Consider the following 18,865-nt stretch of genomic DNA (forward strand, 5'->3'; position numbering starts at 1 on the left):
TTGGTTCAAATCAGGATCCAAAATTATTATATTAAGTATTGTGCAATAGCAAGAAATTTTCAATTGCACAGTTCAGCAATAGCAAGAAATCTTCAATTGCACAGTATTGTGCAATAGCAAGAAATTTTCAATTGCACAGTATTGTGCAATAGCAAGAAATCTTAAATTGCACAGTATTGTGCAATAGCAAATATTTTCAATTGCACAGTATTGCGCAATAGCAAGAAATATCTAATTGCACAAAATTGTGCAATAGTAAGAAATTTTCAATTGATTGGAGTTATCTTTCTTTGTCCAGAATAGTACAAGTAGTTGAATCAACTTAAATCATTGTTTTATACAATATACAATGTATATTCACTTTTACTACCAACTGATAAATTAAAACAATTTTTACCATTCAGTGATAACAAGCACCTTTTGTTACATTTTAATATTTTATGATGTATTTAAATGAGTAGTTATTATTGCAAACTCCATTAGAAATTTGAATTGAGATCAGTTTTGGAAAAAGGGAAAGGGGGATGTGAAAAAAAAATGGGGGGGGGTTACATTTTTCTCATTTAGATTTCATAAATAAAAAGAAAATTTCTTCAAACATTTTTTTGAGAGGATTAATATTCAACAGCATAGTGAATTGCTCAAAGGAAAAAAAAGTATTTTAAGTTCATTAGACCACATTCATTCTGTGTCAGAAACCTATGCTGTGTCAACTATTTAATCACAATCCAAATTTAGAGCTGAATCCAGCTTGAATGTTGTGTCCATACTTGCCCCAACCATTCATGCTGTGTCAACTATTTAATTTTAGTTTTAAATAAGTTTGAAGAAGAAATCTTTAATTGATTTGTAAAATCTTGACATTTGTTTTGTGTAAAAAACCCATATAATGTCAAAAATTTGATCACAATCCAAATTCAGAGGTGTATCACGCTTGAATGTTTTGTCCATACTTGCCCCAACTGTTCAGGGTTTGACCTCTGCGGTCGTATAAAGCTGCGCCCTACAGAGCACCTGGTTTTTGTATAAGTTGCAGAAAGAGATCTTGGTTTGTTGGGCTATCTCCTCCTACAGTTTTGGAGTTACAGCTTCAATATTTTGTAGGATGTTCAATCACCCAATGAAGGTGTGACTTACAGTATGTTTGAAAGTTGAAACCCTTTGGATAGACATTCTGTCCTGCACGTGTAGCCTTAAGCATAAGATGAAGACATAGAACATCATACATAGTGTTAAATTTTATAATTTTCTATTGGACAGGGGTGGGGGCATGATTTGTGTCTTATAGACAGCGTAACAATTTCATTACTGTTTGTCAAATCTCAAATGTGTAGAACAATTCTCATGCATATGACAGAGCATAAAAAAGGGGGGGGGGGGTTCATTATCTATATATACTTTTGTTTGTGAAATTTGCATTTGTATAAAATGATAAAAACTTTTAAGTAAAAACACAGTTAGCCAGCTAATTTTTATTTGCTAGATATCTACATGTAGTGATTTGAAGATTTAACTTAAATTTGTGTCCATTTTGTCTTCTGAAAAAATACAGAAGAAGATTTCCTAAATTTAATAGTATGATCCTTTTCCTTTTAGTACAACACCTCCGTATCCACCATATCCACCTCCGATACCTCCGTATCCACCTCCTACACCCCATCCTCCATATCCACCTCCGATACCCCATCCACCTCCTTTGCCCCATCCTCCATATCCACCTCCGATACCCCATCCTCCATATCCACCTCCAATACCCCATCCACCTCCTTTGCCCCATCCTCCATATCCACCTCTTAGACCCCATCCTCCGTATCCACCTCCTAGGCCATATCCTCCTCCTCTGCCCCATCCTCCTCCCCAGCCACCAAGGCCTCCATATCCACCTCCCCATCCACCTCCATATCCAATACCATATCCGCCACCGTATCCACCACAGCCTTTACCCCAACATTTGAGGTATGAGGCATTGGTGCAGACAGCTACCAATAGTAAACCTAGAGCAATGGAGAGCTGCATGATGTGTCTGAAAATATATGAATATTATGGTACAATGTCTTATCTGTTTTAAGCTGGTGTTTTTTTAGGATCATAACCTCTTCGTTGTATGGTTATGTAAATGACTTTAGTTGTATTTTTTTGGTTATATAATCTTATGAGAACGTACAGTGTTAAGGAAAAAAAATGACACAAATAACCAACAGACATCAGACAAGTAGCATGGTATCCTCTTAGACATTTTGTAGTGAATCTTAGGAAATGGCAAATAAAAAATGAAGTAAAAAACTTAAATATCTATAAGAACTTTTTGTACAATAAGATAAAGCTGTCTTTTGTTACTATGTATTAATTATCTCCTCAGTAAAACTCAGAACTAGCAGATTAAAGACTATCAAGACTAAAGATGGGAAAGAATTCCTATTGAACCCCTTTCACATACGTTTAGGCCTATTCTGTCAATCAATTGGTTTCAAAGTAGGTCTGTGACCGTCTGTTCATTGGTACACTTTTATATTTATATTGAATTAAACACACTCGTGTCTGTCCATTGGTACACTTTTATATTTATATTGAATTAAACATACTTGTGTCTGTCCATTGGTACACTTTTATATTTATATTGAATTAAACACACTAGTGTCTGTCCATTGGTACACTTTTATATTTATATTGAATTAAACACACTTGTTACTATACCTCCCCCTTCTATCCACTCCTTTTTGATGGATACCTTTAACACTCTTTAAAAAAAAATTGAGGTCCTATGTTTCTATTAGAGATACTTCTAAGCATTGGTTTGCTGAGAATTGCTTATAGATTCAGTTGAAATCATACCAAATTAGTGAGCTTGGTGGAACTGGTACATGTACTAATATAAATGTCCTATCATTTTTTTGAGAGAAAAAAAACCAAATAAATTGCAGCACTAAACACTATTTTACTGTGATTTTCCTGTGAACAAATACTTTTTATAATGCAAAGTATTAAGATAAAAATGTAGAACTGAGAAATCTGGTATTATAGTTTTATAGGAAGATAGACCATATTGCACTTTGCTACCGAATTTCCTACCTTTATTTTTATCAATAATAAGATTCGTTAGACTATAAAAGTAAGGGAACATCAGTTGAGAACAAAAATGCAAATATATTGTTGTTCATTTACTTATTTGTGTTTCAAATTTATGAAATATTATATTAATTGATCTTGGTTATTATAATTTTTGAAGTGTAACTGAATTTAAATTTAAGAGTTTATATGTTTTTTCCTTCATATTTCCTGAAATATTGTACAAGGTATACAAATAACAATTTACTGTCATCAGAATATTTACTTAGTATTTCCAAACTGATTTCTTCTAACTGACTATTATCACTTTCACTTTAGATATTTGTATTAATATTTGTGCTTTTTCAGGTGAATTTATTTTCATCAAAATTTATTATTTTTTAAACAGCTTTTCATAAAATTGAAATAATGCAATCGCACATTCCAAAGAAACTGGATAACACTGTTATGCAAGTTTGTAATTCAGTATCATAGGAAATTTTGTGGTTGCAAATTGAAATATCCATATCTTTATAACAAAAATTCAACCAGCCTTCTAGAAATGGCAATATTTAGTCTATGATAGTAGGCATATAATTTTAAAAATAATTTCCAAAATAAATGTCTGCTGGAAAATCTTTAGAGTGGCCTGTTCAGAGTATTAAAAGGTCTAATTCAACTGTGGTATTTATAGAGCAAAATCAAAGAGGTACAATTTAGAATAGTACTAGTAAAAGTGGTTGATACTTTATTAAGTATGAAATAAAGTTGTGAATCTTATCTTTCTCTTATTAAAGATGGTATGTATTTTAGTTCATGAAGGGGATGGATGTATAAAAAAACTTTAATTTTAAAATGAATAATAATTTTTGCAGGAGGTCTCATGTTATATTTTCTTACAATTTTGAAAAGAAAGTTTAAACTGAATTTAAATGTATTTAATTTTGCATGAAATATGATTGAAAAAAATAAAGTAATATCAGAGGCATGATTTTAAATCTTTATTTTTTTCTAAGAATAAAAAATAGCAAGAGAATTAAAAGCACCTAGTATATTTTTCAAATGTGATAGACAATGAATATGTAAGAGTACTTACCTTGTGTAGGATTGGAAAGTTGTGTGTTCTCATCAGTGTCCTGTAGGGGTATATATACTGGAACATCCTGTGTAAGATTGATGAGGAATAGATTTCAATTCATCAGAAATTGTCACAATTTTCCACAAAAAGAAGAAAGTGATCATTATATTTTTTTATGACTTTTATTGATGTTAACATGCATAAATATTCACTCATTATAATGTCATTTATCATAAGTGATGAATATTGTCTTTATTATAATAATATTTATCATAATAACCAATTAAGATTATTCTAGCCCAGAATTTAAATTACTTTTTCAGTTATTTTTAGGTCACCAGGACTAAAGGTTTCTTATAATTTTTGTTTTTGTTTTTGGGAACCACAGAGCTGTTTATAGAACAAGGCATTTTGATCCTGCTCCTGAAGTGTACTCCGGTCATTTCTCATGGTTGGTCTTATTTTTAACATTCAATATTGAAACCCTTATGGAAAAAAATACTGCATGTTTTCTTTAAAATAAGTCTTGTAGCTACAAGAGGGGTTCAGTTTTCCATGGTAGGGGCAGATTACCATAGCAATAAGCATGGGGAGCAAAATACCATGTCTCAGATAGGGGGTTGTTATATTTTGTCTAACAATTTTTTTTGATAAGGATCTTTACTGGAGCATTATTACATTTGTACTTAAAAAGCAGATTTAAATGCTTCGTGGCTGTTAAAAAACTCTGCCATTTTAAAAGTTAGGTTAATTTTCAGAAATTTCCATAGTACACAGCATCTAGGATTTGCAATAAAAAAGTTGTGTGTCAGACAAGACATTGTGGTATGATATCATTTCTAACACCTTTTATTGACCATGGATGCTATTTTAGCACAACTTCAACTAGATATAGTCTAATTCTAATGCAATTTGATTGTAATGATAATTTTCTTATAAAAGATCCTGTCAATATGATAGTGTTCTATTATATGTCATTATGATATATTTCTATTATGAATTAGAAAATACGTTGAACCACAAACGTCAAAATTATTCAATATCGTGTAGTGGAATGAACTATTTGTTGATTCTTATAAATTTTATATACTTTTGGACTATTTTAAATCTTTGTTTATTTCTGAAATTAATTCTTGCATACTTTGATTTTTTAACCCTGTATGCTAACATTGCCCATGTGAAAATTTTAAATTCTTTGTATATACATTGAACGACAAATTTATGTGACATATACAATTTTCTGACGTCAGACACGCGAATCAATGAATGTGTTTGTAGATAGATGTTTTTTGTGTTCTGTTCAATTGTCCCTTTTAAAATTGTTACACGATGATGATTGCTGTACCTATATTTTGACTATTTTATTTATTTTGTCTGTTTAGTTCACCCATCATTGTAAATATAACAGAATTTGATGAGACTGACATCAAAGTGAGAGGTTTAGCGCTTTAAAACCAGGTTTAATCCACCATTTTCTACATTTGAAAATGCCTGTACCAAGTCAGGAATATGACAGTTCTTGTCCATTCGTTTTTGTGTGTTTTGTCATTTGATTTTGCCATGTGATTATGGACTTTCCGATTGGATTCTCCTCTGCGTTCAGTATTTTTGTGATTTTACTTTTTCATTGGACGTTGACAAATATTTTGAAGGGGTTAATCCCACGTTCTACCAGTCCGTAACTAAGAAAGCCACTGTTTACCAAGCTCCTCGTCGCGACAGCTTAATTTTTCATAGTAAGTGATGAAATTGCTATGACATAGAAAAAGTGATCAATTATCTTCCTAAAGATTTTTTTCTATTTTGCTGCATAAGAGTTTTATTTTTTGTATAATTTGTTTGAAATTAATAATATTTTTATGGCATAACTATATTTAACCGCACTGTCTCTGACCTTTAAAAAGTTGAAAAAGACAAATTAAGTTTTTGTATGTTTGATGAGCACTATAATTTGGGAAAAAATTATAATTTTATAACGAACTATGCTTGTTCTTAATTAATCATTGTTTTTTATGGGTCAGATAGTCACACTGAATAAAAGTCTAAAGATATGTAGTGATTAAATTGTTTGTTTACCAGTACATGGAAACGCAAGACACGTGTAAGAAGAAGTAATTAGCAAAAAAAATAAAACCACATTGACATAAACAGGTGAATAAAAAGTAAACCAAGAAATACTAATTACCAATTTAATTATGATACCTTTGCTTTTTGAAAGGGGGCAAAAATATTGATGGGAGTGAGATTTTCCTTCCATCCCACTTTTGTATCTACTGCTTCTGAACCACATCTTTTGTGAAACTTTCACAGAAGTATCCACAAATGAAGTACTTTTACACTTTTTATTTCACTTCTTGATCTAAACCATTTTTGGGGTTTTCTTTGGCCTGACATGTACTATTTCATATCAGTGATATTGTTTGCCTTAAATTACCGGAGATTAAAGGCTTTTTCCCCTGGAGAAGAATCCCAATTTGAAAAAAAATGGCTTAAAATTAATTCCAAAACGACAACTTTTTTCCCAAACAGTGCAGTCTCAGTGGTAATTGTGCATGAATACAAACTGAAAAAACACTAGTTTTAACATTTTTCATGCCTAAAATGATTATATGTGCAGATTTGAGGGTCTATTTATGTATCATCACTGACATTAAGGGGTCTTAATTCAAATGAGGGTTTACCTCTTGAAAGGGGGTCTGCAAATTGAAGTTCCAGTCAAATTCATGCTTTGATATAATTTTCCCAATTTGATAAAAATGATGCATATTTTCCCAATAAAAAAGGGTAGAGGTAGTTTTGAAAAAAGCCAACAATATCACTGCATATATGCATCTAACTGGACAGATTTGTATGTGCTTCTCCTCCAATGAAATTTTAAAGAACCATATAATGCAATCATGAACTTTGCAAAGGGCTAAGGGTAACATTTTGTGAGCCAAACCTTTAGTTAAACTGAATACCTTTTTGATGCTACAATGATTTTGTCTATAATTTAATTTCCAGTATTTCTGTAAGTTTAAGACATTGGTTTATATTTTTCTCTTTTAATTCAATGTTTTTATCAAATTTTATCTGTTAAGATTTAACAGATATTTTTGGTTTATAACAAATATAAAAGGAAGGATTTTTTATCAGATTGTTACTAATATTTGTCAATTTAACACACCTTGCTATTGTTTGTATTTCATTGTTTCAATCATAATATTGTAGTACTAGTAAACCTATCAGTACATGTGGTCAGATAATTAGTGATTTGTTGTTTTTTGTGGTAAAGTACAATAAGTTGTAAAAAAAACCCCAAAAAACTGGAATAGATTTTACCAGATAAAAGGAGTTGTCGTATTTTTAATAATCATTCAAGATAATAAAACTATTCATCAAGTAATGAAATAGTACAAACTGTATTTGTAATGTAAGTGATTTAGACTATACATTATGTGGCTTACGTAAGCACTAATAGTCACGTAATTGCAAGCAAGAAAATAAAAAGAACTCACAGCCGATCCTGTAAATAAACTTAAGGTCAGGATGGTCTTATAATTTTTATAGAGTTGACCTATGATCTGAGGTTAAAAATCCAAAGATTTACTACAATGGGACATGAAGAGGGCGCACTAACAAAAAACATCTGAATACAAGAGGTGACACTTTTATCAGGTTTGACTGCAGTAACTGCTTCTGTGTCTTTCAATGCACAGTTGATATTTTAATAAAGTTTTCAATTAAAGCTGTCACAGTCCTTTATTGTATGAACAATTCATTATAGATGTAGATATCATACTATCATATATAAACCTCAGTTGTTTTTATTTATTAAATATAGCTGTGTTTTTTTCACATTGACAATTACCTCACATTTTCTTTTATTGATATGTTAATTTTATCATGAACATGATTAAAAGGCACGACCCTGAATCAAAAACCTCTTTCCATCCACTAATCAAACATAAAACAGTCACATGTGTAGCAGAATCTGCTTACCCACTAATCAAACATAAAACAGTCACATGTGTAGCAGAATCTGCTTACCCACTAATCAAACATAAAACAGTCACATGTGTAGCAGAATCTGCTTACCCACTAATCAAACATAAAACAGTCACATGTGTAGTAGAATCTGCTTACCCACTAATCAAACATAAAACAGTCACATGTGTAGCAGAATCTGCTTACCCTTTATGAGCACCTAAGATCACCCCAAGTTTTTTGTGGGGTTTCTGCTGCACCATCTTTTGTTATAAATATGTTGTTTTTTGTGTACTATTGTTTGTCTGTTGGTCTTAAAACATGGCGTTATCACTTTTATTATTGTCTTATGTGTTTGAATGTCCCTGTTGTAATACTTGTTTTGTTTTGAAAAAAAAACCCTACATATATTGAAATCAATATAGTTACTGTGATTTCAGAAATAATGGTGAGAAATGCATGTATCAGTATGTAGTTTATCCACAAATCTCAATAATTAAAGTTGCAATTATGTTCATACTTCAAAGATCATTGTATTACATAGGCATTTATGAGTACCATAAAAGTTAATTATATGACTTGGACATATATATCATGTTAAAAAAAAGTACTACTATATACATTGACATACAATGTGTTATAATTTGATTGTGATAAAAGTAAATGTTAAGTTTTGTATGGAAATATGACAAAAATGATATCCTAATTTTATGTATTATATATGACCTTAGCCAGGATGTCTTTGATATTTTTTTTGGGGGGGTCATGAGTTATGGTGCTCTTACTTTAATGGTCAAAATGCAATTAGAAGTCTTTCTTAATATTTTTTCTTTTTTTTTTAAAAAGTATTTATTATTAGTATTTTTAAGAGGGTTTGTCTTTACACCCTAAACACCTTACCTAGAGTTGCAAATAAGTGAAACATTAAACTAATGCACAATTAAAATGTAAAAAGACATCTAGAGGGAAAAGTGTATATATATTACTGTTTAGAAAACTAAAGGCCTAAAGTATAACAATTCAATTTATAGAAAAAACAAACAAAGACATCTAGAGGGAAACACATATATATAATGTCTAGAAAACTAACTGCCTAAATTATACCAATTTTTTTAAGACAAAAAGGGCAGGTTAAATATACATTGTGTATAGTTTTCCTTTAATACTGAATGGTAAAACATACTAAAAAAGTCACTGTATTGTATTGTAATTACTAGTATATATGTAAGCAACATTAACTTTCATTAACTGACAAACAATTGAGTACATTAATACTAGTACAAATGTACATTTACTGCAAACTGAAATAAGCATAATTCTGAGAACGTTCAAGGACAGTAAAATTGTGTCATTGCTACATGCTATTAATTGACAGTTTTGATCATTCTACAGCTTATTTGTGCAAATATCCTTGTAAATGTGATTTATTTTAATTTTATTCTTATTTTCAATGCAAAATGTTCAGGTTATGACATCAATCAATAATTTGTTCCTTATCAACATGTTTTTCAAAAAAGGTTTGACATGTATGATTAACCAATTGAAGTATTAGAAAAAAAAAGATCGTAATTAGATATGCAGGTTCATTTGATCTGTCCATCAACGAAATGACTGATTTTATATTTAATGCTTATTATAATAATTTCACCTTCAAGGTGAAAACCATTTACATATCAATTTCTTGTACATGTATACTATGGAATTGACAATATTATGTTTGAAATGTTTAAAGAGTCATGAATCTTGAAATATGCAGTTAAATTAAAGAATGGTCAAATTTTTGTGCTTCTTTTAAATTTTCTGCTTTAAGGATGTACTTAGGTGAAGTTTTGGAATTTGTGCCAAATGTTCGGACTCCTTGGTGTTTTTCCATACAATACAATGTAAAATATTTTGCCCCATAACACCCATTTATTTTTTCATGTGAGACTTAATAGCTCATGAAAGGTCATTTACCAAAATTTTACAAGATTCTTGATTTTCTTTCTTTTGTTTTGAGACCCAAATAATACCAATGCAAATATAAGGTAAATGTCCGAGTCAGCCTTTTCCCGCCATATTTTAAATCTTAAATATCTCAAAAAGGAGGTCCATGACCTATCAATATTTTAAGCTTATCTTTACTCTTAATTGATACTCTAACAGCTTATAGTATCAATTTTAATTTCTTAATTTCTTAATTTTTACCTAACCTCACCTAAGTACATCCTTAAACAAAGCAAAATTTTGATACATAAATAGGAAAATAATCATAATAGTACTGTATACTATTTCTGACTTGATATTTGATTGTATGTAATTCCATATAAAGAAACCATATTGCTAATGATTACCTCTTCTTTACACCTTTTTTTCAGTACTGTAGAAACAGTGCTAAATAGTTTAGAAAAACATTTACCAGATACCAGTATAACTGTTTCCCGGCCTAATGGGAGTAGTTGTGTGTTACAGGTAAAGTAATTAATGTAACTGGAAACTTCACAAAGAGTGAAATGATTCAGTTGATGTGAATTAATTTTTTTTGTTTTAATTTGTATATTACAGCCGATTGCATTGAGTGTGTAGGTACAGGTAATATCTTGTAAGCTTGCTTGTTAGATGAACATTGAAGTCATTGTAAGGTAAGGTATACTACCCTCCTTTCGAAGTAGCCTAGTACAACAGACAGATAGAATGGTTATCTGTCAGACTAGTATACTCTGGAAGAAGGGTAGTTTACCTAACCTAATAATGACTTCACGGTTCAGCTAGCAAGTAAGCTAAACAAAAGATTATTACCTTTGCCTACACACTCAATGCAATCGGCTGTAAGACATCAGTATTTTCATCAATTTTGTTCACTTAACAGTTGCTTCCCTTGCATGTGTACCCATCCAAAAGTTAGAATTCTATTTTTACTGATAAATATCTGATCATGAGGGAAGCTAATATTCTTTATACAGTCAAAAGATATATGTTTTTCAGTGCAGATAGTACACACATGCAGAAAATGTTATGTAAATATTACAGTGCTTATCCAGTGACCTTTGGGGTATCACAATAGCAATGGCTCAAACAGTTTACCAAATTGCAGTTAGATTTCTTCTCCAACTAACTGATCAACTAATAAAATATTTTAGCAGATTGCTCAAGTGAAATGTTGTTAGTATGAAGTGAGTGCTGTAAAATCAAAAGTAATACTTACCATCCAGATCCAGTTAGTTGATATCTTTGTTTCAAACACAAAAATGACTTACTATAGTATGAGTCACTGAATAAGAAGGTCTAATTTTGACATGGAAACTTCTATCATAAATAGATTTTATAAATAAATAGTTGAAAGCATTGTTTTGTAAGTCTATAATTAATAGCTCCGTTTTCCAACAACAAGTGAGTGCATAATTGTAATTTGGATTTTTTTTTCTAAAGCAATTACTTATCTGCTACCATTAAAGGGAAATAATTTGCATTACTGAAAATCAGCAAAATGTTGTCACAAATTTTGTCTGACAAATATCAACTTTCCTCATTTAATTTGTTTGTAACATTACTTTTATGGTTATTAAACTTTTATCCTCTGTTTTGAAAAGAAACAATGAAATTTATTTTTAAGATGATTAAAATTTTGAAAAAAATTGTAGGCAAAATCAGAAGCCAGGTATCATTGATTAATTTTTTAGTGTACAATAACTCAATAAAAATTATTTCCCTTTAATGCCAGCAGATCAGTAATTTGTATAGAAAATATTATACGAATCATAATTACACAATAACTTTGTCTTAGAAGACAAAGCTATAAAATATACATCTACAAAACAATGGTTTGAACTATTTATTTATAAAATCTATTTATGATAGAAGTTTCCATGTCAAAATTAGACCTTCTTATTCAGTGACTCATACTATAGTAAGTCATTTTTGTGTTTGAAACAATTGACAAAGATATCAACTAACTGGATCTGGATGGTAAGTATCACTTTTGATTTCACAGCACTCACTTCATACTAACAACATTTCACTTGAGCAATCTGCTAAAACATTTTACCAGTTGATCAGTTAGTTGGAGAAGAAATCTAACTGCAATTTGGTAAACTGTTTTGGCCATTGCTATTGTGATACCCCAAAGGTCACTGGATAAGCACTGTAAAATAAACAAAAAATTTATAAACAAAATTAAAAAAAAAAAACACTGAATGGCCATGGGAAATTAACTGGGATATTTGTATTGTATTCTAAAATTGTGATGAATTTCTGAGATTATTTGCTGGTTGTAAAATTTTCGTCGTATATTGCTATCACGTTGGCGTCGTCGTCGTCGTCGTCCGAATACTTTTAGTTTTCGCACTCTAACTTTAGTAAAAGTGAATAGAAATCTATGAAATTTTAACATAAGGTTTATGACCACAAAAGGAAAGTTGGGATTGATTTTGGGAGTTTTGGTCCCAACATTTTAGGAATAAGGGGCCAAAAAGGGCCCAAATAAGCATTTTCTTGGTTTTCGCACTATAACTTTAGTTTAAGTTAATAGAAATCTATGAAATTTTGACACAAGGTTTATGACCACAAAAGAAAGGTTGGGATTGATTTTGGGAGTTTTGGTTCCAACAGTTTAGGAATTAGGGGCAAAAAAAGGGCCCAAATAAGCATTATTCTTGGTTTTCGCACAATAACTTTAGTTTAAGTAAATAGAAATCTATGAAATTTAAACACAAGGTTTATGACCATAAAAGGAAGGTTGGTATTGATTTTGGGAGTTTTGGTCCCGACAGTTTAGGAATAAAGGGCCCAAAGGGTCCAAATTAAACTTTGTTTGATTTCATCAAAAATTGAATAATTGGGGTTCTTTGGTATGCCGAATCTAACTGTGTATGCAGATTCTTAATTTTTGGTCCCGTTTTCAAATTGGTCTACATTAAAGGGATAATTCGCGATTTTTCACTTTTCATCTTATTATGTTCATAATACCATAAAAAACATATTCACCAAGTTTTATTTTGATATGAAATTTAATAAAGAAGAAAATTGGGAATTATTAATTTTATTTTTTGAAACTTCATGACTTATGTGACGTAGTTTAAGTCTTTGATGCATGCCGGGAGTGAAAATATCTCATTTAAGTCTTGTTCGTTAACCATCTAATAACGCGATTTAAAGCGCATCGACGACTTTTGGTGTAGCTATTAACCAACGAAAAATAAGTGATAGCCATGCAACTTTTAAAATCAGATCGTGTGGATTTTTTAAAACGAATTTTAATAATAAAAGTAAATCATACAATAGAACATTTTTATGATTTTTTTTTCTAAAAATACTTTAAACAAACATATGAAACTGACATGATCGATAGTGTATTAAAAATATATGTTTGTATTCTGACCTTTTTGCTTCATTCCAGCAATCATTTTCACTTACTTGTACGGTGGAAACAATAAAATGTGTATTGTTTTGTGACACCTAAAGAATGTGGAATGCGTAGTTTAACTCAAGGTAATTAAAAGATTAGCATTATGTAATTCTAATCTTTTGATCATCATTCAGTGAAATCTAGGCGTCACGGTTCACTGGCATTTCAGGTGTGAATAACATTTCGTATCAATTGTAAACGGGAGTCAGACAAAGTTTCAGACACATGAATGTAAAAAAAAATAATTAAAATTAATTAACGGGAATAATAAGATCGCACAATAACTGGATAGCTGTTGTATATTTTTATATTTTGCATAAGATCACTTTTAATGAATTATGACTTTTGAATACTTTAGTAACGATAAAATACTGAATTATTTTAATTGAAGTATTTATAAATAAAAATAGCCTTCTAAACACGAGTTTATGAACTAAAAATTGTACTATTTCAAATTAGGATCGGCAGCCTTAAATATTTCAAACAGGTCATTAACAATTGCAATTATATATTTTAGTCAACCCAAAGTGATCTTTAATTACCTATTTAGGAATTAATGTGCTCATCAAAATATTTTAAATCTCACAACACATGAATACTTCAGATATTTGAAAAAAGATGTTTTAAAAAATTGACAGGAAATTAAAGGATCTAATTGGAATGGAATCAACAAATTACGAACAGATATGCTTTTCAAGTGTGAAAAACATCAACAAAATTTATACATAATCGGGAATGTCCTTCTTAAAATACTCTTCGTCTCACACCGTAACTATATATAATACTTTAGCTATTTGACCAACGATGTATAAAAAAAAAATGAACGAATTAAATGTCATCTTTCCCTATTTTTAATGTAATTATAAGTCTGTTTCAACTGGCAAGAATACCAGTAAAGCGGACAAGCAGTTTATTCTGCAAATTGCTGTCATTGAATATCAAGAGAGAAAATAAATCCCGAAATTGATTTGAAACTTTGATACTCTATAGTTTTCCTGGAAAATATTCACATCCCTCGGTATTAGTGTACTTTCAGTTGCGTATATATATTACATACATGTCGGAACAATTGTGATGATGGCGAATTTCTTCCTTTTTTCGAGAACAATCTAATCGATATATAAATGTCCATAACTTCGATGAGCCAAATACAGTTATATATCGACCAGTATTTAAATCTCTTCTTCTTCTTCTTTTGGTATACAATAGTCTATCGACATTTGATGATTACATACTGTTGGCATACATGAACTTGTCATTTTACAAAACTTTTACCCCAATTTACGCAAAATGTATGTTTCTTTCTTATGTTCTATGTATACATGTATATATTTTAATTTGCGCTGTAGTTCCGTAACTTATAATCCAGGCGTATATACGGATGGTCGACAAGTGCGTACATTTTTTTAAATCAATATTTCTGGCCTTCACCATTGACAACGAGTATATATTACATTTTACCAAATTTACACTTGGAAAAAATACGTATATTGATTTTTATTTCATCAAATCTGTTTTTTTTGTTTTTTTGGTATTATTTATATTTTATAAATAAATTTCTTTTCACCAGAAATGTTATTCATAAACAAGCGTATGAGTTTAGTAATATCACTTTCGGACACGCAAGTAGAGATGTATATTTTACACCTAATAGTTCAAAATGGAAAGTTATAAGTTATCGGCCGTGTACACTTATCAATACACTAAGAAGTGAAACGATGCATGAATTTGCAAACTCGACAGGAAATCGCTTGAATACCTGGACGTGTCACCTCACACCCCTCCAATACCTTTGGGAGTAATACCTTTAGCCATGCGGGTGATCAGTGGAGCGAAGATCCTAATTTATTTGAATAAAGTTTATTACATAAAAGAATTATGAACTAATTAGATTTTCGAAAACAATTCAAGTTTCACGGAAGACTTATTTATGATTTGAAATTTTGACTTTTTCACTAATTCCTATATTATCAGTCTAAAAATAACAGATCCTGGTTATTTAAAAAAAAAGAATATAATTTTCCGTATCAAGTTAGTTAACTAGTCGGATAAAACAACCGTACGATTGACGAGATATCGACACGCAATTACGACTACATCGGGTTACTGTAGTTTTGGTCCTTAGACATATCTTGACTGCAAATCGGAGAAGGTGACAAAATGGCCGACCGCAGAGAATTGATACTTTAAATTTAAAATCGATGGTGATCTCTTATCTAGCAGAATAAAACTTTAATATCTATGAATTTGAGAATTTTTATACAGAATAAACATAATATCAATTTTTGATTTTTTTGCGAAGTTTCCCTTTAAGGTCCAAAGGGTCCAAAATTAAACTTAGTTTGATTTTAACAAAAATTGAATCCTGGGGGTTGTTTGATATGCTGAATTTAGAAATGTACTTAGATTTTTAATTATTGGCCTAGTTTTCAAGTTGGTCCAAATGGGGGTCCAAAATTAAACTTTGTTCATCAAAAATTGAATAAATGGGTTCTTTGATATGCCAAATCTAACTGTGTATGTAGATTCTTAATTTTTGGTCCAGTTTTCAAATGGTCTACATTAAGGTCCAAAGGGTCCAAAATTAAACTAAGTTTGATTTTAACAAAAATTAAATTCTTGGGCTTATTTGATATGCTTTATCTAAATATGTACTTTGATTTTTGATTATGGGCCCAGTTTTCAAGTTGGTCCAAATCAGGATTCCATATCAAGTATTGTGCAATAGCAAGAAATTTTCAATTGCACAGTATTGCACAATAGCAAGAAATATCTAATTGCACAATATTGTGCAATAGCAATTAATTTTCAATTGGAGTTATCTTTCTTTGTATAGAATAGAAGTTGATAATATTTGTTGGAAATTTGCCAGACATGACTGATGTCATTTTCTATTTTTATTTGCCAATAACTTTATGTAAATAACTTCATTGGAAATTTGCCAATATAAAATGTTGCTGATGAAGCTTTTTTTCCTTATCTTATCTAAAATGTTTTTAGATAATGTATGTTGGACATTTGCCAGACATGACTATGATGTCATTTTCTATTTTTATTTGCCAATAACTTTATGTAAATAACTTCATTGGAAATTTGCCAATATAAAATGTTGCTGATGAAGTTTTTTTTATTGTTTTATACAATAAACAATGTATATTCACTTTTACTACCAACCAATCTTTACCATTCAGTGATAACAAGCACTTTATTTTACATTTTAATATTTTATGATGTATTTAAAAGAGTAGTTATTGTTGCAAACTCCATTAGAAATTTGAATTGATATCAGTTTTGGAAAAAGGGAAACGGGGATGTGAAAAAAAAGGGGGGGGGGGGTTTAAATTTTTCTCATTTCAGATTTCATAAATAAAAAGAAAATTTCTTCAAACATTTTTTTGAGAGGATTAATATTCAACAGCATAGTGAATTGCTCAAAGGCAAAAAAAATATTTTAAGTTCATTAGACCACATTCATTCTGTGTCAGAAACCTATGCTGTGTCAACTATTTAATTTTAGATTTAAAAAGTTTGAAGAAGAAATCTTTAATTGATTTGTAAAATCTTGACATTTGTTTTGTGTAAAAAAAAACATGTAATGTCAAAAATTTGATCACAATCCAAATTCAGAGCTGTATCACGCTTGAATGTTTTGTCCATACTTGCCCCAACTGTTCAGGGTTCGACCTCTGCGGTCGTATAAAGCTGCGCCCTGTGGAGCACCTGGTTGATTCTACGTTTGCGCTTTAAGAAACCAGACATATGACCTTGAGTGTAATGAGTCTTATGTAGACGAAACGTGCATCTAGCGTACTAAATTATAATCCTGGTACATTTGATAACTATTCCCACCTTTTTTCTACAAGGGCAATAGAGTATTAGGACAAGAACAGTTTATGGTTTTATTCTTTAACCCATAAACTGTATATATCACTAAAAAAAAAAAAAAAAATCTTCAACAAATCACATACACTTAATTTGTTGTACGTCATTACTAATATCCTTTTCTCTATCATTAACTTTCATACACACTTAATTTGTTGTACGTCATTACTAATATCCTTTTCTCTATCATTAACTTTCATACACACTTAATTTGTTGTACGTCATTACTAATATCCTTTTCTCTATCAATAACTTTCATACACACTTAATTTGTTGTACGTCATTACTAATATCCTTTTCTCTATCATTAACTTTCATACACACTTAATTTGTTGTACGTCATTACTAATATCCTTTTCTCTATCATTAACTTTCATACACACTTAATTTGTTGTACGTCATTACTAATATCCTTTTCTCTATCATTTACTTTCATACACACTTAATTTGTTGTACGTCATTACTAATATCCTTTTCTCTATCATTAACTTTCATACACACTTAATTTGTTGTACGTCATTACTAATATCCTTTTCTCTATCATTAACTTTCATACACACTTAATTTGTTGTACGTCATTACTAATATCCTTTTCTCTATCAATAACTTTCATACACACTTAATTTGTTGTACGTCATTACTAATATCCTTTTCTCTATCATTAACTTTCATACACACTTAATTTGTTGTACGTCATTACTAATATCCTTTTCTCTATCAATAACTTTCATACACACTTAATTTGTTGTACGTCATTACTAATATCCTTTTCTCTATCATTAACTTTCATACACACTTAATTTGTTGTACGTCATTACTAATATCCTTTTCTCTATCAATAACTTTCATACACACTTAATTTGTTGTACGTCATTACTAATATCCTTTTCTCTATCATTAACTTTCATACACACTTAATTTGTTGTACGTCATTACTAATATCCTTTTCTCTATCATTAACTTTCATACACACTTAATTTGTTGTACGTCATTACTAATATCCTTTTCTCTATCATTAACTTTCACACACACTTAATTTGTTGTACGTCATTACTAATATCCTTTTCTCTATCATTAACTTTCATACACACTTAATTTGTTGTACGTCATTACTAATATCCTTTTCTCTATCAATAACTTTCATACACACTTAATTTGTTGTACGTCATTACTAATATCCTTTTCTCTATCATTAACTTTCATACACACTTAATTTGTTGTACGTCATTACTAATATCCTTTTCTCTATCAATAACTTTCATACACACTTAATTTGTTGTATGTCATTACTAATATCCTTTTCTCTATCATTAACTTTAAGTAATTTTCTGATTGTGGTTTACACTGGACAATTTACAATAAGTATATGGACTTCTTCCCTTAACTTTGTTATTTTGGTACTCTGTACATACTCATAGCCTTTATTTATAACATCAAATTTAAAACAAGTGTCCATCATGTTTGGAGTGCAATTGCATGAACAGAAGATGTGGTATGATTGCCAACTGATT

The 18,865-nt window shown here is 30.1% G+C and overlaps 2 protein-coding genes across 3 annotated transcripts in view; one reads left to right on the top strand and one right to left on the bottom strand.

Moving 5' to 3' along the window:
- Positions 1 to 18,865, top strand: part of LOC143073347 (mediator of RNA polymerase II transcription subunit 27-like) — a 37,957-nt gene that overhangs the window by 12,560 nt on the left and 6,532 nt on the right. For both annotated transcript variants that reach the window (XM_076248811.1, XM_076248810.1), the window contains exon 4: positions 10,447 to 10,540. In XM_076248811.1, the coding sequence (XP_076104926.1) occupies positions 10,447 to 10,540 (94 nt within the window). The remainder of the gene's footprint in view (positions 1 to 10,446; positions 10,541 to 18,865) is intronic.
- Positions 1,458 to 4,181, bottom strand: LOC143073349 (uncharacterized). Its single transcript, XM_076248812.1, has 2 exons — positions 4,142 to 4,181; positions 1,458 to 2,023 (listed from the first exon to the last, which is right to left on the bottom strand). Exon 2 carries the CDS (start codon positions 2,014 to 2,016, stop codon positions 1,570 to 1,572), a length of 447 nt encoding a protein of 148 aa, XP_076104927.1. The 5' UTR covers positions 2,017 to 2,023; positions 4,142 to 4,181; the 3' UTR covers positions 1,458 to 1,569.

The sequence above is a fragment of the Mytilus galloprovincialis genome, chromosome 4, assembly GCF_965363235.1.
Source record: "Mytilus galloprovincialis chromosome 4, xbMytGall1.hap1.1, whole genome shotgun sequence".
Classification (NCBI taxonomy): domain Eukaryota; kingdom Metazoa; phylum Mollusca; class Bivalvia; order Mytilida; family Mytilidae; genus Mytilus; species Mytilus galloprovincialis.

Excerpts from the sequence above, each read along its gene's own strand:
- LOC143073349 (XM_076248812.1), bottom strand. The coding sequence starts at position 2,016 with ATGCAGCTCTCCATTGCTCTAGGTTTACTATTGGTAGCTGTCTGCACC.